At 40.1% G+C, this 26,545-nt stretch overlaps 1 protein-coding gene across 1 annotated transcript in view; it reads left to right on the plus strand.

Annotated features, from left to right (window-relative positions):
* LEKR1 (leucine, glutamate and lysine rich 1) overlaps nucleotides 1-26,545 on the plus strand; it is a 178,930-nt gene that overhangs the window by 12,854 nt on the left and 139,531 nt on the right. The window contains exon 3 of the mRNA XM_040974853.1: nucleotides 10,317-10,531. Within this exon, the coding sequence (XP_040830787.1) occupies nucleotides 10,317-10,531 (215 nt within the window). The remainder of the gene's footprint in view (nucleotides 1-10,316; nucleotides 10,532-26,545) is intronic.

Raw genomic sequence — 26,545 nt, forward strand, 5'->3', positions numbered from 1 at the left:
AAAGGTAGACCGCACTTGTAATGACATTACTGGGTCTTGGATGTTATTGCCAAAATTGAAGACCACACTTCCCGACCAGGAGACGTGATTGTACTGTAACTCCTTAGTTCTGCATCTCTTATTCCATTTCAGAGATGTATAGTCTCTTCTTTTTTAGAAAAAAAAAAGCAGAACGCGCCGGTCTCGTCTGATCTCGGAAGCTAAGCAGGGTCGGTTAGTACTTGGATGGGAGGAGAAAAAAGGCAGCAAACAGTTTTTCTTCTGCAGTTTTTGCTAGAGGACATATGCAAAAGTGAAAACAACGGCAGCAAACTGGTGAAAAATATGTTTGCAAAAGCAAAACTGATCTATTTTTTTAAGTGGTCAGAAAATGAGCACTTGTAATAGGATTTTAGCTTCAGGAGAGCTTTATTACCACAGGACACAAAGTAAAATAAAGAGACCAAAGTTGTTTATTTTGCAAAACAGAACGTGGCTCAGCTGGGGCAGGAGAGCACGCTGTTCCTTGTGGGACGCTGGGCCCTCTCCCCAGCAGTAACAGCTCATTTTGTCCTGTTTCAGTAATTGTAGTACTTTGGAACTTTGAAATTTATTCCGAATAACAGTTTTATATTCCCAAGCACAGAGTGTCATTGCCAGAAAAAATAAACTTGATTTTGCAGGTCATTTTGGGCCACTGTGGCTAGGTTCAGGTTTTAATGTTGGGTTAAAGCAGAGGAAAAGGAAGAATTGTCATAGAAATGTTGGACGCAGCATCCTGGAGAGTAATGTTATGTCTGTGTGCGTATGTCTGTGTGCGCTGTATTTGAAGTGATTACAGTTTTAAAATTCCATGCCAAATGAAATAGAAAATTGTATAATTTTTGGAGACTGTCCCCTTAATGTCATCTTCCAGGATAATTCATTAGGAAAAAGATTTTTTCAAAATATTACCATGAATCTTGAAAAATCTGTATTTTTTTCAGTCTTAAGTAAAAATTATTTTTGCTGGTTGGCCTTTGAAGATGATAGAGTTTACTTAGGTAAGATTTCCAGGTGGATAAGTGGGTCCTGGAGGAAATGTGCTCTGGAAGAATCCTGAAGTAGACACACTTAAGTATATGCTTAAGTATATACTGTTTGTATATATTACAGAGCCAGCACTTCTGCCTGCTCAGCAATGTCTTTGAAGATTAATATATTATAGGTCCAGATTTTTAAATTATTTTATTATTGAATTTCTTAAGTCAAAAATCACCATGGCTTCTTAAGGACTTGTAAGAAGTGATGCTACAAGATCCCATGCTTCCCCAGCTCTCCCTGATGCTGACATCTGACCAGGCTTACGTGGGCTATCCTCTCCGGGGACTGTCAACTGATGCAGTTGACATACAGAAAAACCCATGACGGGGACTCCCTATATTGCCCTTTCCATGACTTTTAAAAAATATATTTATTTTATTTTTATTGGAAAGTCAGATTTTATAGAGAGAAGGAGAGACAGACACAGATCTTCTATCTGCTGATTCACTCCCCAAGTGGCCGCAACAGCCAGAGCTGAGCTGATCTGAAGCCAGGAGCCAGGAGCCTCTTCCGGGTCTCCCACACAGGTGCAGGGTCCCAAGGCTTTGGGCCATCCTCGGCTGCTTTCCCAGGCCACAGGCAGGGAGCTGGGTGGGAAATGGAACACCTGAACCAGCAACCATATGGGATCCTGGCACATGCAAGGCGAGGACTTTGGCCACTAGGCTATCGTGCCAGGCCCCATCCATGACTCTTAACAATCATTGATCTAGCTGACATTTAAAAGAAAATGAATAGTTATTCTGGGCCCAGTTCGGTGGCCTAGTGGCTGAAGTCCTGACCTTGAACGCACCAGGAACCTGTATGGCCACCGGTTCTAATCCCAGCGGCCCCATTTCCCATCCAGCTCCCTGCTTGTGGCCTGGGAAAGCAGTCAAAGATGGCACAAGGCCTTGGTACCCTGCACCAGTGTGGGAGACCTGGAGGAAGTTCGTGGCTCCTGGCTTTGGATTAACACAGCTCCAGCCATTATAGTCACTTGGGGAGTGAATCATTGGACAGAAGATCTTCCTCTCTGTATATCTGACTTTGCAATAAAAATAAATAAATCTTTAAGGAAATAAATAAAAGAACAAAGTAATAGCATTATACATTCTAATATAAAAACTAACTTTCATGTGCACATAGGGTATGAAAAGCATTAAACGTAAAAAAGAATAGTTATTCCTTTTTATTGTTGCATAATATTCCATAGCTTGATGTACCAATTGATTTACCCATTCTCCTATTAAAGGGATCTGCGTCTCAGTTTTTGTAAGTATTCTTGCGTTTGAACATATGGTTTTCATTTTCCTGGGATAAAGGCCCACAAGTTTGTGCTTGGTTGTTTGGTAGTTATGCGTTTAGTTTTTTTGAGACACTTTCCAACTGCATTTCCAGAATGGCTGTACTATGTAATATTCTTACCTGCAATATGATCAAGTTTCTCCATGTTTACCATCATTTTATGTTGTCCTTGGTGTGATGGTCATAGCTCACTGTGATTTAAATTTACCTTTGCCTCACGGCCAGTAACATTGAGTATCTTTCCATGTGCTCATCGCCATCTGTAAGTATTCCTAGAAATGTTTGTTCCTAAAATGTTTCTTCATGTCTTTTGCTCATTTCAATAGAATTTTCCTTTAAATCTTCAGCTGTATTGTTCACATGTATTTTCTCCTAGTCTGTAGCTGGTCTTTTCAGCCTGCTCAGTGCGTTTTTAGCAGAGTAAAAGTTTTTTAAGTTTGATGAAATCCAGGGTATCGCTTTTCTGTTTATGGGTTGTGCTCTTAAGTATAAGAGCTATAAGAAGTATAAGAGCCCTCACCTTGTTTAAATCTCCCCAATTTTCTTTTTTTTCTAAAATAATATTTTTATGTTTTACATTTGAATCGATGATTATTTTTGATTTTTTGAAAAACAAAGTGTGAGGCTTAGGTTGAGGTTCTTTTTTTTTTTGGAAGTCTGTGGCTATCCATTTGTTCACAGCACAGTTTGTTTAAAAGGTAATCTTTTCTTAACTATTGCTTTTGCACCTTTGTCAAAAATCAGTTTGATATATTCTTGTAAGTCTGTTCCTGGGCTCTGTTCCCTTGACCCATGTGTCTTGGTAACTAACAGTTCTGTATGTCTTGAAATAAGATAGTTCATTTCACTTTATTTTTTCAGAATTGCTTTACTATTCCAGTTCCTTTGGCTTTCCATATTTGCTAGGGTAATGATTGGAATTATGTTATCCCTATATATATGTTTAGGAAGAATGAATATCTTGCTATTTTGAGGCTTCCATCATAAACATAGCATCTGTCTGTTTAGGTCATCAGATGAGTTCCTCAGCATCTTAGAGTATTGAGCTTATGATTTCTGTAGATACTTGGTTTCCCTCTACATCTAAGTGTTTAATTTTTTTTAAAAAGAATTATTTTTTTATTGGAAAGCTAGAAATACAGAGAGGAAGAGAGACAGAGAGGAAGATCATCCGTTCATTCAGTCATTCCCCAGGCAGCCACAATGACCAGAGTTGAGCCGATCTGAAGCCAGGAGCCAGGAGCCTCTTCCAGTTCTCCCATGCAGGTGCAGGGTCCCAAGGCTTTGAGCCGTCCTCAGCCACAAGCAAGGAGCTGGATGGGAAGTGAGGCTGCCGGGATTAGAACTGGAGCCCTATGGGATCCTGGTGTGTTCAAGGCAAGGGCTTTAGCTGGCAGGTTACGGTGCGGGGCCCTAAGTATTTAATTTTTTAGCAATTACGGTTCATATTGTATTTTTTATTTCAGGGTCTGTGCATTCACTGACAGTATATAGATAAATTGCTGGTTTTTCTAAATGTCTCTTTAATCAGGCAAGATTGTTGGATTGACTACTCGCAGAGTTTCCCAGTAGATTCCTAGGGGTTTTCTATGTGTGTTTTTTCTAATATGCATGCCATTTGTCTTCTCTTTATTGCTAGGACTACAACTTTAGGACTGTGTCAATATGGGCAGTCAGAGTGGGCGTTCCTCCTTTTTTTTTTTTTCCAGTCTTAGGGGAATGCATTTGTTAATTGTAAGTATATGTAGCTGTAAAAGTTTTGGTGAAAGTTCTTCATCAAATCGATGTTTAGGCTGGCAGTGCAGTAAACCGACTGAGGGTAAGGAGCTCTCCGGGTGGCCATCCAGGCTTGTCAGGGATCTGTGCGGCTTCACTGTTTGAAGAGTCCCCTGTTCAATCTCAGAAACGTCCTCTTGATCGAACCGAATCCTCGTTAGACACTCGTTGTTTGGTGTGAAGTCTTCTGGGGGCTGTTGTGTCATGCTGCCGTCACTGGGTGGGCCAGGTTGTTTATCCCCTCTCTCCTTCTCCGGAAAGCCACGTGACGGGGAGGAGAGAAAGGCAGTGTGAGGTTTAGAGGGGAGAAGGCCCCTCTGGGCAGCAGAGAGTACCAAGTGCCTTCTCCCGGTGAGGAGTCCTGAAAGTCACCTGCAGCCTAACTGAAGTCTAAAAACTTTAACTTACGTTTAAAAAAAATTAACTTAAGTTTAAAAATGTTCTGTCGTTTTATATGACCAATTCTAAAAGCACGGATATTGCACTTGAGAAGTCTATTCTGTGATTCATTTAAAAATGGTTCTGTATTTGCTTAATACACAACATTTGTTACTGCCTCCTCAAAGTGCTTGTTGTGGAAAGGAAAACACCCTGATGAGAGCCCTTTTGTCAAGGATGACAGCGTGGCATTATTTGACTTTCAAAATGAGGAGGTGATCTAACACTAAGTTATAATGATGAAGCACAAATTATAATTCAGAAAAAAATACATAACTTTTATTTGCTTCATTTGAAAACTTAATTACAGTATTTCCTACTTTCTCGAGTTTCACAAAAATGTTCTAAGTAATTAGCCCATATAAGACACTAAGAATTTTAAAAGGTTATTGCATTTTTTTTTCTGTTATGGTTCTGCTTAGAGAAAATTATTTACAACTTAATAGCATTGAGAAATTGCGTGCAATAAATTTGTTTAACATAGGTCACTCAGTGGTTCACGTTGAAGCCCGGAGACCACTGTTAATGACATTTTATTATTTTGTTGTCTTGGTTCAAGGTCATGCTTCCCCTTTCTTTGCTGAATTTCCAAAATACCTACCTAAAATGTATTGCATCTGTTTATTTCTGCTTTTACTTCTCTTGGTTACTATGATGAAGTAACATTCTAATAGCTTTCACGTTGTGAAGTTTATACTATTTTTAGCGCATCAGGCTGCAGATCTACTCCACTCATCATGAGGTGTCTTTAGAATAAAGATGGGGCATCTTGCCAGGAGCAGGGCTCATGACTGTGATGCACAAGGGAGGGTGAAAGATGGAGCCGCCTTGGAGTAAGTGAAATAATTTCCAAATTGGCAAGAAGGAACCGAGAGCTGGTAAGGTGAGAGCCAGCAGCTGAGAGTTGGTCCAGGTCACTGACCTGGGTAAGCGATTTTCCTGAGGCTGACAGTATCTTCTAGTGGGATTGCCAACTCACTCTTGGTTATCTTTGAGGACATGTGAAGACTAATAGGATAATGCAAAAAAAACGCTATTCTGCGTATTAAATGCCCACCAATTAGAATCAGTGGTCTTCATTTCACTCTCAAGCGAGAGTGTACAATCTATTTGTTAGTAACTGGTGGTTTGTGAGAATATGCCTCTTAGTGAAAACAATAACCTTGGCCCAATATTATGTCCCTTAAGAGTCAATATGTAGGCTACTTTATGTAGGATTATTAGAACCAAAAATATATTAGGTGTAGAATATTCAAACATGGATTTTATAAGGGTGTTTGACAGTTTGTCATAATATTTCTGAAGATGGTATGAAAAAAATACACACACACCCCCACACACAGGTTATAAAGAAAACTGGGCAGTTCAGTAATGGTTAAGTTACACTTGAAATGTGCTAGATAGATACCAAATTGATATGACATTCTGTGGTGTTCTGTAACTTTTCCATATTTAACACTTGCAAATTTTGTCAATCTCCTTATTTTCTAAAATATTCAGAGAAATGTAAAAAGACTTCGCTTCTGTTGGTTACTCCCCAGAGAGCCACATGGCCAGGGTTGGGCAGGCAGAAGCCAGGGGCCTGGAATTTCACCTGCGTCTCCCCAGTGGGTTCTGGGGGCCCAAGTGCTTGTGCCGTCTGCTGGTGCGTTCCTAGGACATTGGGAGGGAGCTTGATTTGAAAGAGGGCAGCTAGGTTTCCCACTGGCTCTCTAACATGGGACGTCAGCACTGCAGGTAATGACTTAACCGGCTACACCACAACACCAGCCCACATAGTTAATATTTTAAAACCAGTAAGTAACATGGATAAATGACTGATGAGGATTGAATTTGCAAAAACTAGAATGCTATGAATCTTCTGGATACTGAAGTTAATAGCTAAAGGCTGAATTAAGATATATTTATCGTGTCTGGTGCTCTGGCTTAGAGAGTTAAGCTACTGGCTATGGTGCTGGCATCTGATACGGGTGTTGGTTCAAGTGCCAACATCTCTATTTTCTGTCCTGCTCCCTGCCAGTGTGCCTGGGAAAGCAGTGGAAGATGGCCCAAGTGCCTGGACCGCTGCAACCATATAAGAAGCCTAGAGGAAGCCCCTGCTTTGGCCTGGCCCAGCCCCTACCTTTGTGATTGTTTGGGAGTGAACCAGCGGATGGAAGACCTCTGTCTCTCCCTCCCTCTCTAACTCTGCCCTTCAAATAAATAAAATTTAAAAAGGCATTTATCTTTGTCTGCCCGTGTATCCACATGTGTGAATATATGTATGTATATGTGTATATACACACTCTTGAATATAATGCATATATATATACACACATATTTAAAATTCTGCACTTAAATCTACAGTGCAAAATACTCATAGAGTAGAATAGAAAGTATTGGTTGTAAGAAATAAGTTGCTTAAGGGGAGAAAGAGAATAGCAGTAGATTGGTGTGGATCCCAAAGGGAAAGTTAGGGCAGCCAATTTTTTTAAAAAAGGTTTATTTACTTAGTTGAAAGGCAGAGTTATACAAAGAGAGATAACCCTGTGCTGGTTTACTCCACAGATGATTACAATGGCGAAGGTTGAAACCAGGCTGAGGCTGGGAGCCAGGAGCTTTTTCCAGGTCTCCCCACCCGGGACCTGGGACCCAAGGACTTGGGCCATCTTCTGCTATTGTTCTGGGTAGCTAGATCCGGGGAGCTGGGTCAGAAGTGGAGTAGCTAGGTCTCAAACCAGTGCCCATATATGGGATACTGGACTTGCAGGCAGTGGTTTAAACCACTATGCCTCAGTGCCAGCCCCAGAGGAGCCAAATTTCAAGAGGGAGCAAAGCGGGTGGCTAGCAGGTGATCACATATGACAGTGGTTCCATTCTTTTCTCTTTCTCCTTGGAGCCTCAGTGTCCTTATGTTAGCTCCTCTTTGTATGTCTACTGTTCCTTTGTTGTCATCCCCATAATGTGGGTTATTCTGTGCCTTACACATGACCCCTCCCTCTTATGGCTGCCCTAAAACTCATCAAAATGCCTGTATCTTCGATATTTACAAAACTAGTTGACTCATCCCAGTCTAGGATTTGGCCATTGTCTGTTCCTTGCCTGTCAGCTGTACTCAGGGCAGAATCTTTCATTACAGCTAAGGATGTGGAGAGTGTGTTCTTTGAAAGAACACAGAAGAAGGAATGAAATGATTGGAGTATTCGGTATAAAAAAAAGTTTATGTTGCCAGTTTTTTTTTGTCCTGAAGTAGGGCATTTGTTTAATATAAAAGTTAGTTACAGTATATTAACAGCAGTAATTCAAAAGGCCAACGTAACCTCAGTCTGCAATAGAAAATATTGCTGCTGTTTATGTAGTAAGACATTAAAGTGAGGGAAGTTTGAATGCTCTCTTACTCTGTTTTAGTGAAACTAACCACAATGCTCACCATGCTTTGAAACACATATGTAGATCACTGGAACAAGTTCAGAGAAAGTGATCTAGAATAAGGAAGAAATTCAGAACCCTTATCATATGGGAAGCAGCTGAAGCGGCTGCAAGTATTGACCTTCAAAAGGATCAGCATCGGGTTTGCTCCTGAGAGCAGCCTGAAGCTGTTGGAAAGGTTTGTTTGTGAGAGTCCTGGGGTGGTTCCGTGTGGTGACTTGGATGATGAGGATGAGTGGCGGTCCGGAGAGGCAGTTTTGGGGTGAACATGGGAAAGGCTTTCCCTGAGAAAAAACTGGCATCAGGTGGAACAGGCTGCCTTAAAATGTAGTGTTCTCATCTTTGGAATGCTAAAATAGAGGCCAGACAACGCTATTCAGGTTGGGATGGACTGAATGAATCCATCTTGAAACGGTTTATGTTTTTTATTTCTTTCAAACCTGCAGTTTTGCAATTTATAAGTTTGAATTAAATAGTGAATAGATGATTTTTACAGCTAATCATTTGTGTCCCATGATATTGTATTATGCTTTTCAATTTTCTTTTTATTACTAAAGTTTCCTGAGCTGAATTCTACTTCTTTGTTTAAAGACTTACTTATTCACCTGAAAGGCAGAGTTAGGGAGAGAGTGGGAGACACTGAACCATCTTCCCAACCTCTGACTTATTCTGCAAATGGCTGCAACAGCCAGATCTGGGCTGACCCAAAGCCAGGATTTTCTTCTGGGTCTCCTGTGTGGGTTCAGGGGCCCAAGGCCTTGGGTCATCCTACATTGCCTTCCCGTGCACAGTGGCAGGGACTCAAGTCCGAAGTGGAGCAGGTGGGACTCAAATTGGTGCGTATGTAGAATTAAAGTGTTGCAGTGGCAGCCTTAACTTCTATGGCACAGTGCTGGCCCTAGCTGAATTTTACTATACAAAAATTTATTGTTAGTTTCTTGTACCCAATGGTGAAATAGCATTGATATGCAAATATTATGGCACAATTCTTAATCATTCTTACTGCAAGAGTACTTTCTGTCCTCTCAAGGGAGCTTGCATTAAAAGTAACCATTTGAATAATCCAAGAGTTGATTTCAAGTTAGTGTCCCAGAGCAAATATTTATGAAGCTGCCTCTTAACACATTTTGAGTAGCAAAACAAGCAAAAGCTACTTTAGGATTATTGATACCTCACAGAGAAAAAGAACTCGTTTCTTCTGACTGCTAGAATTCAATTTGTAATATACCTGTGCTTGCCAGAGCCATTGGAGAATTTAACTGGCATATGCATGGTGGGTGAATATTACAGGTAAAGTAAAGGTACTGGGTTCTATTCCCAGTGTTTCCACATATCAACCAGTTATTGAACTTTAATAGTCTCCTCAGTTTTTAAATCTGTAAATTGGGTATAGCCATGCCTACTGAAGAGAAAGCTGATTTTAGGGAAGAGAGATTAAATTCAAAGTGCTTTTCCTATTTGTAGGTTTATGATAGAATGTTAAATTTTGTACAAGTTATAAAATGTTGACATCGAGCAATTATTTAGACCCTGGTCCAGAGTGGTAATTTTACAGATGAGGAAAACAAGATGTGGAAAGGCTAAGAAGCATCTCCAGGGTCACTGAGCAGTGGGTGATCTCTTCCAACCGCGTGGAAAATTCAACGGAAAGAAGAGTTGGAAAGGTGCTTTCTCCACTTCTAGTTTTATTTTACGGAAAATATTTCAAGAGTAAATATTTCTTAGAGGTACCATGGAGAAATAGTTATTCTAAAAGACCCTTTTCTAATGCTAAGATTTTGTGTCAGAGTCAATATGCTAATTTCTAAAATGGTATACAGATGGAGCCAATGCCATGTTTGTTGCTCCATGGATAGTACAATATGTGTTTATGTCATCAGACCAGTGTACTTGCGGTAACATTATGCTTTAGAATCTAAGAAATACCATTTCAGGGGCTAGTGTCAGCATAGCAGGCTAAGCCTTTCTCTGAGGCACTGGCATTCTTTATGAACACCAGTTTGAGTCCCAATTGCTGCTCTTCCAATCTAGTTCTGCATTTATGGCCTGGGAATACAGCAGATTGCCCAAGTGCGTAGGCCCCAGACCCACATGGGAAACCCTGCTAGAAGCTCCTGGCTCCCGGCTTCAGATCAGCCCAGCTCTGGCTATTTGGAGAATGAATCAGTGGATGGACTATCTCTCCACTGCCCATCTCTCCCTTTCCATTTCTGTCTTTCTGTAGCTTTCCTGTACCTTTCAAATAAGAAGAAAAAATTAACATATTTTTTCTTTCCCTTTCATCCTTCCTTCCTGTTATTTTTTTTTTAAATACCATTTCAGTAAATGCATGTTCTCTTTCCTAGATGTTGCCTGAGGAAAAAGTTTGTAAGTACTGTGGAGTCAGCTATCTAATTCTTCACGAATTTAAGGCTATGGAAGAAAAAGTGAAAGCAATGGAAAAAGAGTTGAAATTTTATCAAGGAAGTATAGAACGTGAAAAGAGACTTCAAGAAAAGCTACAGTCTCTTAGCCAAGACTTGGAACAGTACAAACTTGACAATGAATCCAAAACAGAAAGGTTGGCGTATTCTTTTCTTTTCCATCTTTATTTGCTCTCAAAGAAAAGTATAGAAAACTAACAGATTTTGAGCATTTTTCTAGAATCTGTGTCAAATATTAATTTATACCTTAATAATTTCATTTGCTTCTTTAAGCTTATTAGTAATCACTAACTATAGATGTTAATTATTGTGTGAAGCTTCTGTTTGAGGCATGTGTTTACCATCAGTAACTACATAGAAGCATCAATTGTTGAACTATAGGTTGAGATGAGCCCTTTTTTCCTAGAAATTTATCTTTTTAGTTGCTTTTATACTTAGCAGTTATTTTGAATAGCAGATAGTGGCTGAACATTGGCTCCTAACCTTTTAATTCTACTTTCCATGAAGTTTTTGAAATTTCCTCGTATTTGAAAGTTTCCTAAATTTTATGTACTTACCTACTTTCTTTGTGATTTTTGCCTCAGTTATGAGTATTGATATTATGTTCCTGCCAATTCTTTCTTCAATATATATAGATCTGTGGTTATGGTAGTGGAAAAATATTATTACTTGCCATAAATGGGAGGTTAAAAGTAAATATGTAATTATTTTAAAAAAAAGTGTTTTTGCTGTTAAAATAATTATCCTTATTATCTGTGATGTATAGAACAACTCATGCATGGAATTGTTCTTTTAGCATATATTAGCATATATGATTACATAGCAATATGTATTTTCTAAGATTTTATGTAGGTTTTTTGCAGCTGTGTTCATAGGTAACATTAGCCTGTGCGGGTCTTTTGGTGTGTGTTTATGAAGACTGGTTTGTGCAATCACTTCTAGTTAGCAAGCTCTTCATCTCTGCATCAGACATTTTAAGTAACACAGGAGTTGCTTATTTTTTGCAGTTTGGGTAAATCTTCATAGAAAAATATTTTGGATCTTTTTCTGGATAGTTGAATTTTGTTGACCTGTTATATTTCCTCTGTAATTACTGGCTTATTTATGAAGTTTTACCTCCTCTTGAATCAATTTTGGAAATATTTTGTTAGACAATCAAGCATGTCACTTGGCGTTTCAAATTTCTCAGTACTTAATGATATATAAACTCCTTTTAAAGGTTTTTCTGCTGTAATTGTTAAGACTCCTTTCTCTTTTCCTTGGGTTGATTATTTGTGTTTGATTGAAAAAGAGATGAAAGAGGAAGAGAGCAAGGGGGGAGGGCGAGAGAACTTTTTCTCAATGAAAATAAACATTGTCTATTTTATTGGCCTTTGAAAGAGCCAGATTAGGTTTTGTTAGGCAGATCTGTTTCTTCACTGGTTGTTTTTACTTTACCAGTTCAGACTCTTATTGATACTGACTTATGACTTGTCTTTCCTTTCATTTCCAGTTCTGCGTAGTGAGCGGAGCTGAAGTCTTGATTACTTTCAGTTCCTTTTTCGGATTCGTAGGCTTCAGATGGTACACTTCCCATGCTGATGTGCTCTGGCAACTGCAAGCCTTTTGAAAGCAGTGTTTTAGTTTCACTTCTAAATGTGAAAGAAGTTCAGCTTTTCTTTTCTTTTCAATTCAGGAAACACCTAGAGGAATGTGTTTACATTTCTGAGTTAACAGGTTCTTTTTTGACTGTGCTGTTTGCGTCTGCTTTTATTCCATTGTTGGAGAGAGAAAATAACCTATTTGGGAAAACTTGGTTAGAGTTTAGTAAATAGGAAGCTTTAGCAATATTCTATAGCTGTTTTAAGAAGGTGAATAGTCTTAGCTGGATGCATGTAGCCTTTTTAATGGATTCACTGCTGTTCGCATTATTCCTTAGTTCTGTGTGTTTAGTTTGACATACGAGTAACGTCTCACTATTGTTTTTACCTGCAGTTCCCTCTTGACATAAGGTGTTGAACATCTCTTCATGTGCTTGCCATCTTTATTAGTATATCATTTTTGATGAGGTGTTTGTTAAGGCCTTTTGCCAATTTCTCAGGTAGTTTATTTTTTTGAGGTTCAATAGTTTTTTGTATATTTTGGAAGACAGTCCTTTATCATATATGTCTTTTGCAAATATTTTCTCCCAGTCTGTGGGCTTGTCTTATTATTCTTTTGATACGGTCATTTGCAGAGCAGAAGTTTTTAATGTGAATAAAATCTAGTTTATCAGAGCTATTGGTATAAGTTTATAACGCTCAGCAGCGGGTCAGGACGACGTCCCGGTACGCTGCAGCTTTCACAGTGACCGAGAGCAGCTCCCGGTTCTCCCAATCGTGTTAGGGAAATAAAGAGCGAAGTAGGTGCTTCTATTGGTCGGAGATATTTTTATTTTAGGATTTCATTGATCCTTGAAAGTTAATGCTTAATGTTGCATTCCTCTGAATGTGTAACAAAGGATATAGAGATCTGGTGTATCCTTCATCCCGTGTTTCCCAAATGGTGACAGTTTATGAATGTCAATTTTTGTTTTTGTTTTTGGGCTGCATGGAATGTTAACGGTGAATATGTGTGATGGTTGATTGGGTTAAAAGAGGTTGGTGAAAACGCTGTTTCTGAGTATGCTGTGAAAATGTTTCTGGAAGAGAATCGTTTCTGGAAGAGGTTGGCCTGTGAACTGGCCGACTGAGTAGACAGTAAAGATGGTTCTCATCCGTGTGAGCTGGCATCACCCAGTGTGCAAGCGCCTGAGCAGAGCAGAGGGCAGAGCCAGGGCGGGTTTGCTCTCCGCTGGCCTCCGTCAGCTCATGTTCTGCTGCCCTTGGGTTCAGGGCTCCACTTCTCAAGCCTTTGGGTTTGAACAGCAGCTGCAATGCAGGCTTTCCTGGGCCTTTGGTTGCAGATGGCATATTGTGAGCTTTTTCAGCCTCTGTAATGATGTGTGATGCTGTATAATAAATCTGTGTATCGTATGTGTATCCCCTTATTTCTGTTTTTCTGGAGAACCCTGATTAATATAGTATGAATGTTCAGCTTCCTGCTGTGCCCACTGGCACTGCTGGGTCTGTGGGGCCTTGACTCAGAAAGCCCTGTCATGGGCTGTGTAGAGCTCAACTTCAGAATCCTGCCCGGTCTCACCTGTCACCTTTTTATGAAAGGTCAGTCACCAGCTTTTACGGCCTGTGTCTGTGTGGTGTGTAAGATTAGCTGCCGGATGCTGAACTCATGAGGAGTGGAAGGAAAATGTAGCACTGACTTGGCCCACGTGTACCATCTTGTTTGGTTGTTTGGTTTTGTTTCAAGGTTGGGGTAGCGGCTCAGCCCTCTGTTAGCCCAAATGACAGTCATCTGGGAGGGAAACTGGAATATCAGGTGCCTCTGCAGTAAGAGGAGGAAGATCAGCTCTCAGCTCATGGCATTATTCCAGTAGTGGCAATTAGAGTGTATCTACTGCTTCAGAAGGCAGACATGGGCTGGAATGGAAGACCAACTCCCTAGCTCAGCTCCGCTGAAGCTGTAGGAGGGAGCCTGCATTTCCCTAGTTGGGTTTGGCTGGAGTAGGGTGAGTCTTGCCAGGAATGTCTCTGTTCCTTAGTTACTTTTTTCCTGGTGAGGTAGGTAGATCAAACTTTTCTTGGAACTTTCCTTTTTGTCTGGTGGTTCTGGTTAGAAAAACTTCTACAGTGACGAGAGACAACATTGAAACTCAGGAGCTTCCTTACCCTGGAGTTGCTCAAGTCCCATGATCCCCTAAGCTTTCTGTTTTCTTCTTTCTACATTTTACAATCCTTCTAAGCTGGTAGTTAAATTATTTGTTTTTTTCCTTTTTTTTTTTTTAGATGTAAGGATGAGAATCTGAGAGCAGTGGGGTTATTCCATCTTGATAAACATCTTGTGTTGAAGTTTAGGCAAATTAAATATTGCTTTGGATAACTAAGAACATTGTTTTAAAAAACTAAATTCTTGTAATATAAATATGTTGTAGCACACATTTTTTTTTTTTTTTTGGTCTGTCCAAACATTATTTCCTGCTTAATTTCTGTCCTGTTCCTGTCAGTTTGAGTTGGTTAGGTGGAGAGTGAAGCCACAGTAGGCTATGCTGTCTGTGTGAAACAGGACTCAGCTTCTGTTGCTCCCAGTTAGTATCTGTGCCGCTGGAGTGAGACCTGTTGTTCCGTTAGTAGTTTTCATATACCAGGTGAGCCAGATAGACCAAGCCTACGGCAGTCAGGCCAAGAAAAAGTCATAGGCAGACACCAAAGATCCAGAGAAGCAGGTTGAGTCCACAGTTTGAGATAGTATTAAAAAAGAGAATATGGTTGAGTTTATAAATGGAAGGAGTTGGAGGAATAAGTGTCTTTGGCAGGAGCAGAGGGCGATGTGACAAACAAGGCAGATTTTATTGATTATTTTCCCATCTAGACCTTGTTTCTTCCTGCAGTGGTTATGTAAGTTAGGGATTTTCTCTGTAGCAAGTGGCTTAAATGAACAAAGTTTATTTCTTGGAGCAAAAAGAGGTATAACAAACTCCGTGATCTTGCCAGGGACCCATCCCCTTTCCGTGTCTGTCTGCCTCAGTTAGGACTTCTTCAGCAGATGTTGATCTTCTTGTAATTTCAAGGTGACTTCTGTACCAGCAGATATCATGTCCAGTTTTTAGAAAGGAATGTAAAGAAGGAAGTCATTACAGGAAAGCCTGTATTTGGAGTACAAAACTTTGCACATGCCCAGCGCTGTGGCCTGGTGTCTAGAGTCCTTGCCTTGCATACACTGGTTCGAGTCCCAGTGGCCCTGCTTCCTGTCCAGCTCCTTGTTTGTGGACTGAAAAGGCAGTCGAGGATGGCCCAAAGTCTTGGGACCCTGAGCCTGCCTGGAAGACCCAGAGAAGGCTCCTGGCTCCTGGCTTCAGCTTGGCTTGGCTCCGGCCATGGTGGCCACTTGGGGAATGAATCAACGGACACAAGCTCTTCCTCTCTGTCTCTTCTCCTCTCTGTATATCTGCCTTTCCAGCAAAAACAAACAAACAAACAAACAAAAATCAATAAATCTTAAAACAAACTTTTCCCACAAAGTTTCAGCTGATGTGTTGTTGGCCACAATTGCAGGACGGTCTGGGGCACTGACTGGAGGATGTACCTCACTGTTGCATGAATACTGGCAGATTCTGTTGTAAGGAAGGAGGGAACACATGCACACTGACAGGCCTGCTTCGCCAGACCATTGCATTCTGTCCCAGAACAGAGTCAGACAGTTCAGTGCTTGCTGTGCCTGAGAAGGAGAGACAGTATCTCCAGAAAAGAAGTACATCAAGGTCTGCTCTCCTGAACATCTCTCCTCCAGGTTCTTCCTCCTTCTTCTCTTGCAGCACCTTTTGATGTTCGTGGAAATACCATGATCATCTTAAATATGACTGGGACAAATGAATTTTGAATACTTAATATTTTATAGGCTAAACAACTGTTGCAGATTGATAGTTCTCATAAGATATGATCTACTTCCTGGAGAACCATTTCAGAACACTGGAACTTTCTCAAATGCCTTTATTCCTCCAAGATTATGATTCATTCGTGCTGGAGCAAGGTGACAATCCTAGCAGTAAAATCAAAATTACTGTTGACAAGAGAGAGTAAGATTGGGCTTATATAGATAGGCAAGGCAATAATAATAATAATAATAATAGTAATAATAGGCTGAGTACCATGTGGAAAGCATTTTTTGGGGGTGGGGGAGGCTTCTGAAAAGTGACTTTAATAGACACAGGGCCACTGAATAAATTTAAATTTAGACCTGGAAGTTAATATCACATTATTTTAGTCAAGGTGTATAAATAAGAATTTATTGTGTTGATAGTTGTACTATGCATTACTTGAACTTTGAAGCACCGAAGTAAGTTTTATTCATATCATGCAGTTGTAAGACTAGCTAATCCTTTTATTATCTTTTCATTTTTCTCCTCCACATCAGACCAAAGTCCTGAGGTATATAGCATAGTATTTCTTTTATTTCTTCTCTCAATGGACATGTGCAAACAGTAAATACAGTTTGACAGGTGTTTTTATGATTGGTATAAATAATGTTTATATGAGTTTGCTTGTTACCAGATCTGGCAAGGCTACAGAGATTGATATTTATTCAACAATATTGATATACCTATGTATGCATGTGTATCTTTTATTACTAGCATAACTTTGAAACCCTTCTGTGTGTCATTATGATGTTGCTATAGCAACATGGTTACCAAAATAAGACACTTTTTTTTTCTCTGATTTGTGCTTTAAAGGCACTGTTTTATAAAAGCCTCATTTTATTTTATTAAATTCAAGTTTCAGGTTTCATTATTTTTTATTTTTTCATTATTTGTTTCTGTCATCTTTCCACCCTGGATTTTCCCTAGTTAAAATTAACTACCATTATACTAAATAAAATGCAATTTTTTATTGGATTAAATCCTAGTGGGAAAATAGTATGGATTCTGCTATTGCTTAGTTCTGTGACTTTGCCTCTTGAACTTTCTGTGCCTTGGTCAGTCATCTGTAAGCTAGTTGGGGGGCTGTTGTGGTGGTGTAAGAAGTTAAGCCTCCACCTGTGACACCAGTATCCCATCTGGGCTCCCGGCTAGTCCACTCCTGGTTTAACTCCCTGCTAATGTGCCTGGGGAGGCGGTGGAAGATGACCCAAGGACTTGGTTCCTGGCATCCAGGTAGTAAACCTGGAAGAAGGTCCTGGTTCTTGGCTTTGATCTGGCCCAGCCCTACTGTAGTGGCCATTCTGGGAACGGCGGTCTGCTTTCTCTCTTGCTGTGTCTTTTTCTCTCTGTGTAATTCCAATTTTAAATAAAATGAACAAATCTTAAAAACAAATAGAAGATGCCCGGGACGAGAGAACTGCCAAACAGCAGGAGTGACTCCATTTTGTTATTTCCTCACTTTGTAATGGTCTTGGAATGCAAGATCCAGTTATCCTTCACCTAGTTTCCTCGTAACCTTTCACCTGTAAATGTTCACCCAAGATAATGGTTGTCATGGTGACCTCTGCCCAATCTGGCCCACATCCTGCTGTAGAAACCCCCCAGCCCCTACCTGCTGCTTAAATACTGTCTGAGAAAATAAAGTTTTCGGAGCTTGATCAGACCTATTGTCTTGCTCCCATTCTTCATGTCTCCTGTCTCCTGCGGGCCGGGGCAAGAAAAAGTCTACATCTAGGAATGATGTTACTCAGGGTTACTCAGTGCCTGGAGGAATTTTCCCTCTCCTTCTTTTGCCCTCACCTTCCTGTGTTTACCAGCTAAGGTTAACAGTGCCTGTTTTTTCCTCAAAGGTGCAGTCATATTCACACTTGCCTCTGATGTCTAAATACTGATGATAGCACAGGGAGGTTCTTGGGTCAAGGAAGTATCCTGATGTCATCTTTAGTATAATTCTACCTGAATTAGCATTTTATATTTCCTATCCCAACTTTGTTGAGGTCCACAGCCTATGTTTTTGCTCAGTGAAAAAGAGATTCCAAAACATAACTTTGGAACATGATTATTACCTTTATTTATTATACCTGCCTTTGTTTCTAAAAAGGATATAGGATGGTTTAAAAGGCAATAAAAGAATTTAGAATAAAAGGGGAAAAGGGGAATGAAGGGTTGGACAAAAGCCAAGTAATCAAAAATGTCAGTCTCACGGATCAACAGTTAAGTTCAACTTTCCTGTAAATTTTTTTAAACATTTATTTATTTTTATTTGAATAGGAAATTTAGAGAGAGAGAAGGAGAGACAGATCTTCTCTCTGCTGGTTCAATCTCCCAAATGGCCACAGTAACTAAAGCTGAACCTATCCATAGCCAGGAGCCAAGAGCTGCTCTGGGTCTCACACATGGTTGCAGGGGCCCAAGGACCTGGGCTATCCTCCACTGCTTTCCCAGGCTATTAGTGTGGAATTGAATTGAAAGTGGAGTAGCTGGGATACAAACTGGTGTCCATATTTGATGCTGGCTCATCCAAATGGATGATTAGCCAATTAAGCCACTGCTCTGGCCCCTTTTAAATCCTTTTATCTGAGCTCCAAGGATGTTCCTACTCATCACCTTGTTTTTTTTTTTTTTTTAAAGATTTATTTTTATTATTTTTCATTGGAAAGGCGGATATACAGAGAGGAGAGACAGAGAGGAAGATCTTCCGTCCGATGATTCACTCCCCAAGTGAGCGCAACGGGCCGATACTATGCCGATCCGAAGCCAGGAGCCTCTTCCGGGTCTCCCACGCGGGTGCAGGTTCCCAAAGCTTTGGGCCGTCCTCAACTGCTTTCCCAGGCCACAGGCAGGGAGCTGGAAGGGAAGCGGGGCTGCCGGGATTAGAACCGGCGCCCATATGGGATCCCGGGCATGCAAGGCGAGGACCTTTAACCACTTGCGCCACCGCGCCGGGCCCTCTACTCATCACCTTGTAACAGTAGGCAGGGACTTGAGGATGGAGAGCTGAGTTTCAGTTTGTTTCAGCAAAGGTGACCTGGCACTGGGTCTAAGGAAGATAATTCAGGAGAGCAGTTAGGAGATCAAGAACTTCTTATTTGAGTGCTTGCATTTCTCCAGCTGGTCCTAGAAGGTGATAGCTAGCTCTTTTAATGCTGGAGTTCAAGACCCCGTTCAGTTAGGAGGCAGGAAAACTATTCTAAAGAACACACAGCCCAGGCTTGTCTTACTATTAACATTTCTCTCCATTCTTAGCTCCTCACGCACCTGCTTACTGCCTCTCTTACCATCAGGCCTAAACCAACAGGTCAGATCAGGTTATTGTAGTTTAGAAGTGGGGCAATTTGCCTTTGTTGTTGACTTGAGTTAGTGAATCTCCCCGAAAGTTTGCAATTTAGTTTTTATCCAGATTCCCCCCAAAATTATTAACATTTCTAAGTGGGAAGACTTTTCCAGTTGGGGGAAAAAAGTGAATGAATTCATTGAGTGTGATCAGTAGCTCACCCTGTAGATAGCTAAGTACATGCTCAGAAGGCTAATGGGCTCCCCAGCCCTCTCCTTACCTCTCTGAGGTAGAGCTCTTTTGCTCTTCTCTGTAGTATAACTGTGTGGACTTGTTGACGAGACCAAGCAAACACGGCCAAGGTGGGCTACTGCAGAATAAAAATCCTGTCGTCACAGAACTATTCTGATGGGGCAGGGCACACCAGATCTTAAGCCTTGTCATGCTGGACTGAAGAAACCCAATTATACAAAAACCTGTCCAGTGTTAGCAAGAGCACTTGGATAAAGTGGCCAGGTGTTGGAGAATCTGTCTTTCAAACAAGGCAAAGAACTCAGAAATCTTCATATATGATGGTCTTCATTTCAAAGTAAAGGGAAGATGTGATGAACTCTTCTCATCAAATTGGCTCCACAGCTGCAAGCTGAACATCCTCTTAAAAAAAAATCTCTCAATGCAGTTTTCCTTAAAAAAATTTTTTAAAGATTATTTTTATTTGAGAGTCACAGAGAGAAGGAGAGAGAGAGAGAGAGAGAGAGAGAGAGAGAGAAATTGACCCCATCCACTGATTTATTCCCCAAGTACCCACAACAGCCAGGACTGGATCAGGCTGAAACCTGGAGCCAGATATGTCTTTCAGGTCTCCCATGTGGGTGACAAGAACCCGAACACCTGGGCCATCATGTCCTACCTTCCCAGGAATGTTAGCAGGAAGGCAGAATGGAAGTGAAGTCACTGGGACTTGAAGTGGCTGTCCAGTGTGGGATGCTGATCCTGAAATCACCGGCTTAATGTGCTATACCACCAAACCTCCCCAAAGCCTCTTTTACCTTCATGCTGTGTTGTTCTGGTTTCCGTGTGAGCTCTCTGGATAGCTTTTCCGCATTACTCTTGCTTGGCTCGTCAGCTGGAACTGTCCACAGCTTTCTTCTGTTTTGTTCTACATGCTCTTTCAGTTTTTAGTTGAGCTGTTCAACCCCAAGGCTTTGGTTACTCTCCCTGTGTCATAGACTTCCTAATCACCTCTTGCCGCTCTTCACTTCTCCTCTGAGCTCCTGATTCATCCCTCCAGCTTCTTGTTAAGCATCTTCATGTGGCTGCATCACAGGCCTCCCCATGCCACAAAGGAAGGGAACCATTTATCTTTCATTTGCATATGCTGCTTTTTTGTTTTTCAACTTGGGAAATTTGAGCCCCTTGGCTACTATGCAGCATTGAGGCAGTGGGTTCTGCAATCAGACCGCTTGAGTTCTTTAAAATTAACTTTTCACTGACAGCTATAAACTCTACAATTTATGTGGTACCATGTTATATTTCAAGACATGTATACATTGTGTAATGTCCAGTTAGGGTAAATGTATCCATCTCAAATATTTTATCATTTCCACACGGTGGAAACGTTCAAAATTCTCTCTTCTGATTGGTTTCTTTTTTTTCCCTGTAAAAGAAAAAGTATATTATTATCCAGAGTCACCTTACTATATAGTAGGACAGTGGAAGTTAGTACCTGTTAACCTTTTCCCACCGTTTCTTCCCCCTCATCCTCCCCAGCCTCTGATAACTATCATGATTCTCTCACCTTTATGAGAGATCCACTGTTTTAGATGTCACATGAGAGTGAGATCATGTGGTATTTGTGTTTCTGTGCTTGGCTTATTTCACTTAGCGTAATGACCTCCAGTTCCATCCATGTTATTGCACATGACAAGACTCTGTGCTCTTAAGGCACTGTGTCCATGTCCCTCACCGGACGGACACTTAGGTGGTTTTTATTTCATGGTTATTGGCACTGCAACGGACACAGGAATGTAGATTTTTCCTTGACAAAGTGATTTCATTTTCCTGGGATAAAATACTCGATAGTAGGGTTGCAGGATTGTGCACTATTTATGTATTTAATTATTTATTTATTTTTTGGTTTTTTGAGGAGGAGCCTTCATACCATTCTCCATTGCAAAAATTCCATGGAAAATTGTCATTGGGATTTTTATAGGGATTGCTTTGAACCTGTAAATTGCTTTGGTTAGTGTGGACATTTTTTTAAAAGAATATTGATTCTTTCAATCCCTTTATTTATTGTTTCGTCAGAATTATGATGTTCTTTGGCAAACGTCCTTCCTAATGGTGTTTAAAACAAAATAACCTTTATTCAATGAAAGGCTGTCAAGTAGTGTAATTCTCTGCTGAGATAGTTCATTCTAAGTAAGATAAATTGACTTTAGAATTTGTATACAAATGAAGAAGTTTTTGAGATTGAACAAGGTGTTGTCAATAATTATTCTAGAACAGTAAGCTAGACTGGAGCTGTCCCAGGACCTATGACTAATAATTAAGAAGATAATTTGGTTTTTTGTAACTAAAAAGTCTGTAATTCTGATATAGATCTGAGTTAGTATGAAGCTCTCCGAGGCCATTCTCTTTGGGTTGCATGGTTTGCTTTTCCTTATCCAAAACTGCCAACTTTACTGCTTATTTCTCCATAGTTAAACTGTTTTTATCTTTTGTGGTCTTTTTTTTAAATTAATTACATTGTATTATGTGACATAGTTTCATAGGCTCTGGGATTCCCCCAACCCCTCTCCATACCCTCCCCCCATGGTGGATTCCTCCACCTTGTTGCAGTATTACAGATCAAATTCAGTTGAGATTCTTTCATTGCAAGCACATATACCAAGCAAAGAGTCCAGCATCTAATTGTCCAGATACATTCAAATGTTTCTTGGGGAAATCATCTCTGGTCTGAAGGTAGAGCTGGCAGAATATCATCCTGATCAATTAAAAGCCCCAACATAATATCAACAACAATTTACAACATTATGGAATTAATTGTCATGGTATTGAGTAACAAATATGTTACAAGATACAAGTTCTTAACCACATCCTGTGACTACTTCATTGACATTTCAATTTTAGTTTCTATACACCTTGAAATGACTGTAGGGCACTATTCAGCTATCTTGTGTCTATCCTCATTTTAGTATTTAGCAGTCCATAGCGTTGAAGCATATTTCTACTGAACCTGGCAGATTTTGGGATAGTCTAAACTGGCTTATAACTCTAGCAAGGCCTATGTCAACAGTTGAGGTGCAGAACTGTTTTAGGAGGGTTGTGCAGAGAAATCTTCCATTCTCCAGTGAGGAGTATCTAATCTCTATGTCCTACCTAGTAAGGTATATGTGAATTTGTGGTCTCTTTTTTTAACATGTTTTCTCTCATTATTCCAATTCACAATGATCTCTTTTAGAAATTATGTAGCACTTAAGTTTCTAGCAATTTTGTTTATTTGTTCATTTATTTCCATTTTAGTTGAAACAGAGAGACAGAGCAAAGTCTTCCAGGACTGAGCAAGGTCCTGACCAGGAGACGTGATTTCATTCTGCATTTCCTGCGTGGATGGCTGGGGCCCAAGTTCTGGAGCCATTGCTTCCTGCCTCCCAGGATGGGCATCGGTGGGAGTGGATTGGGAGTGGAATGCTAGAACTCAGAGTAGGAACATTGCTATAGGATGTCTAGCAGTGACTTAACTGTCTTTCCGGGACCCAGTCCTCATTTCTCAATAGTTTAGCCATTGGGTTCATTTTGTCTTATAATTGATGTTTGATAGATTAAAAAAATTTTTTGTTGTTTATTATTTTTATTTGAAAGGCAGAAAAGAGGTGGTGGCCTAGTAGCTAAAGTCCTAGCCTTGAACATACCAGAATCCCATATGGACGCCGGTTCTAATACCGGCAACCCCACTTCCCTTCTAGCCCCCTTCTTGTGACCTGGGAAAGCAGTGGAGGACAGCCCAAAGCCTTAGGACCCTGCACCCACGTGGGAGACCCGGAGGAGATTCTTCTATCCACTGGTCACTCCCCAGATAGCCACAGTGGCTGGAGTTGGGCCCATCAGAAGCCAGGAACTAGGAGCCTCTTTTGGGTCTTCTACCTGGGTACAGGGGCCCAAGGACTGGAGCCATCTTCCACTTCTTTCCCAGGCCATAAGCAGAAATCTGTTTCGGAAGTGGAACAGCTGGGACATGCACCAGTGCCCTGTGAATCTGATGGTTCAGGCAGAAACTTGGCCTACAATGCCATGGTACTGGCTCCTAGTATTTGATTTTAAGTCTAACCTTTTTAATGTATCCAAGTCTTTAAGAATAGAACCTGTGTATTTTTTTTTCCCCTTGTATTAGCTGCAGGACTTAACACAGTGTGGGTACATGCTAGGTGTTTGCTTATTTGATGAATAATAGAAATGTATGAAACGAATCATGAAGCTAAGATTTTTATATTACATTTCATTTTGATTTTGCCACTCTAAACAGCATGGGAATGTTTATACACCTCCTGGAAGATACTCAAGGTTATGCTTGTTCTGTTTTTTTTTTTAATTATTAAGATTTATTTACTTTTTATTGGAAAGGCAGATGTACAGAGAGGAGAGACAGAAAGATCTTCTGTCCAATGGTTCACTCCCCAAGTGATTGCAGTTGCCGGTGCTGCAATGGCCAATCTGAAGCCAGGAGCCAGAAATGTCTTTCCAGGTCTCCCACACGGGTGCAGGGTCCCAAGGCTTTGGGCCGTCCTCGACTGCTTTCCCAGGCCACAAGCAGGGAGCTGGATGGGAAGTGGAGCTGCTGGGATTAGAACCTGCGCCCATATGGGTTCCCTGCACATTCAAGGCGAGGACTTTAGCTGCTAGGCCACGGTGCCAGGCCCAGTGCTTGTTTTAAATGATTTCCATTTCAAGACAGGAGATGTGGGAACAGAATCTGTCTTGATGCCACCTCTATTTTCTGTTAACATGAAATGCATATATGCCTATAGAGAACTGTCTGCCATGAGCGACGTCTTTCACCTTGGCTGGAAGCTGCCTCCTGACATTGCAGTTCTCAGCACACAGCCTCCTTTTGTGCCAAAGCATCTAATATTTGTACTTAGATAAATGCTTGGCTCTGAGAGACTTATTCCTTTGCTTTTATGTAGTTTCAGGTGAATGTCATTGATACTACAAAGTGTATCATTCAAATATAATTTTGAATATTGAATCCTATGTTTTTGTATTGGTGGATGTTCATTTCCACATTGAGTTCTGTCACTTGATTCTGACATGATGGTCCTGGGATTTGCCACCATCTGCCCTTTGGAGAGCACACGTGTTATTTTGACTTCCTTCACCAGGCAGGCACTTGCTGAGTACCTAACGCCTGTGCTGAGAAAGGGAATCAAGCACACAGGGGGAGGGACTAGGAAAGAATTTATTAATATTTTCCTTACAAAAACGAAGAGTGGGGTATCAGCGAGGGAGGTGAGTCAGGAAAGAAGGGAATGTTTATTTAAATGAGGGGTTAGCTTTCAGATGATCAAGGCTCAGGGGAGGAAAAATGGTTTACTTTGTCATGACTGTATTTTTTTGTGTGTCCATAATCATGAAGATAAGCTTTAAAGAAAAAAAATTTTTAAGTTTTTCTTTTTCCAGGACCCTTTATATTCAAAAGACTTAGACTCTACCTAATATCCTGCTGAAAATATGATTTTTTATAGTTTGTTCTTCAAAAATTTTGTATTAGAAAAATATAAAATCTATTAGGAAAAATAGATTGTGGTTTTCTTTCAGACATGACTTCATATTTAGAAACATGAATTTGTAGTAATTATGAATGGCCCGTTTTAGATGTTTTGTGTGGCCATCAAAACAATATTTTGAGTTTTGAAGTCTCTATTAAAATTCTTCAGATGATTAGTTTATATGTTTGATGTATATTTTGACGAAGGTCTGGCAATCATTCAAAAGAGAGCAAACAATAACACAGTCATATGAATTATGAATCGTATGAATTTTACTGTTATGGTTGATCAAATTTGGAATCATTTTTATTTATTTGACATTTTTAAAATTAAAAGTAGGACATAATTATTGTGTTAAGGTATCAGAATCAGGGTGATCCTTGTGCACCTTTCCTTGTTTGAAGATTTAGGTGAACTCATTTCTTCATTCATTGATTGATTCATGAGTCACTCATTTTCTAGTTTTGCCGGATGGTATGTCTTAAGAGACATTTGTATATTCATATATATGTAATTTTTATACTATTCAGTCAACATCATGTTCAGTCTATGTTCTGCAATTAGTGTGCGGATAAAATCACAATACAGGGTCCATAAAGATAAAGACATAGAGATTAGAAAAAATACCTCTATTTTAGATATGTAAGTCTAATGTGTGGTTGAAATTCATATAGCATGTCACTGTGTCATTCTAGTTGAATATTGTTATGTAAGAGTTGTCAAAGAAGGAAGGAGTATGGACTGGGGAGAGATTTGAATTAGGGAAGGGACAAAAGGCAAGACAAGGCAGTTGGCCAACATTTTAATTAAAAAAAAAAATCTATACAGTTGAGAGGGATGGTGGTATTCATGACTAATCTTCACAGTAGACAGTACTTCAGACTCAAAAGTAGACTGGAAGTAGAAACATTGCCAGCTGGAAGAACTAGCGAATCAACAGTCTCCTCCCTCTGAGCCACAGTCCTTTAAGTTTTTTTTTTTTAAGTTTTTTCTTAATAATAGCATCTTTGCAAAATAAACAATTTTATGAAATGAAGTTAATTTTCTCTTCTTATATTGAACCAGACTTTTAAGAGGTACGCAGAACTAGGAAGGACCGAAACAGCTGGTTAGCATTGGTCAGCAGGCTTGAGGAAGAGATGGCGTGTGCTACTGCTCCTTTTTTTATATGTAAACACACTTTTTGCTCTTCTCACAATCTTTTGCTTTTGGCCTTTCTTTTTTTTTAGATTTTTTAAAAATTTTGTTACTATAATCATTTTATGATTCATTTCAATAGGCCCAGGGATTTCTCTCCCTCTCCCCAAGTCCCTTCTTTCTCCCAATGAGTTCCCTTATATTATTACAATAGTACAGTTCTTCATAAACAGTCATATGTCCATCATTGTGGGCATGGACAATGGCAGTCCAACATCCTGTTGTCAGGATATAGTTAACAGTTTCACTGGGAGTCCATCATTGATCTGGAAGTAGAGATGCGTACTGCATTGTATCCTCACATCTGAATATGATAGTCTCCATTATACAGTTGCCATATATCCGTCTAAGTGAAAGGCCACAATACAAAATCAACTACAGGAAGAAAACAGAAATTTACAGTGGCATGAAGTTAACATCTACT

The sequence above is a fragment of the Ochotona curzoniae genome, unplaced genomic scaffold (genome assembly GCF_017591425.1).
Source record: "Ochotona curzoniae isolate NIBS_2020 unplaced genomic scaffold, NIBS_Ocur_1.0 contig_2599, whole genome shotgun sequence".
Taxonomy (NCBI): Eukaryota; Metazoa; Chordata; class Mammalia; order Lagomorpha; family Ochotonidae; genus Ochotona; species Ochotona curzoniae.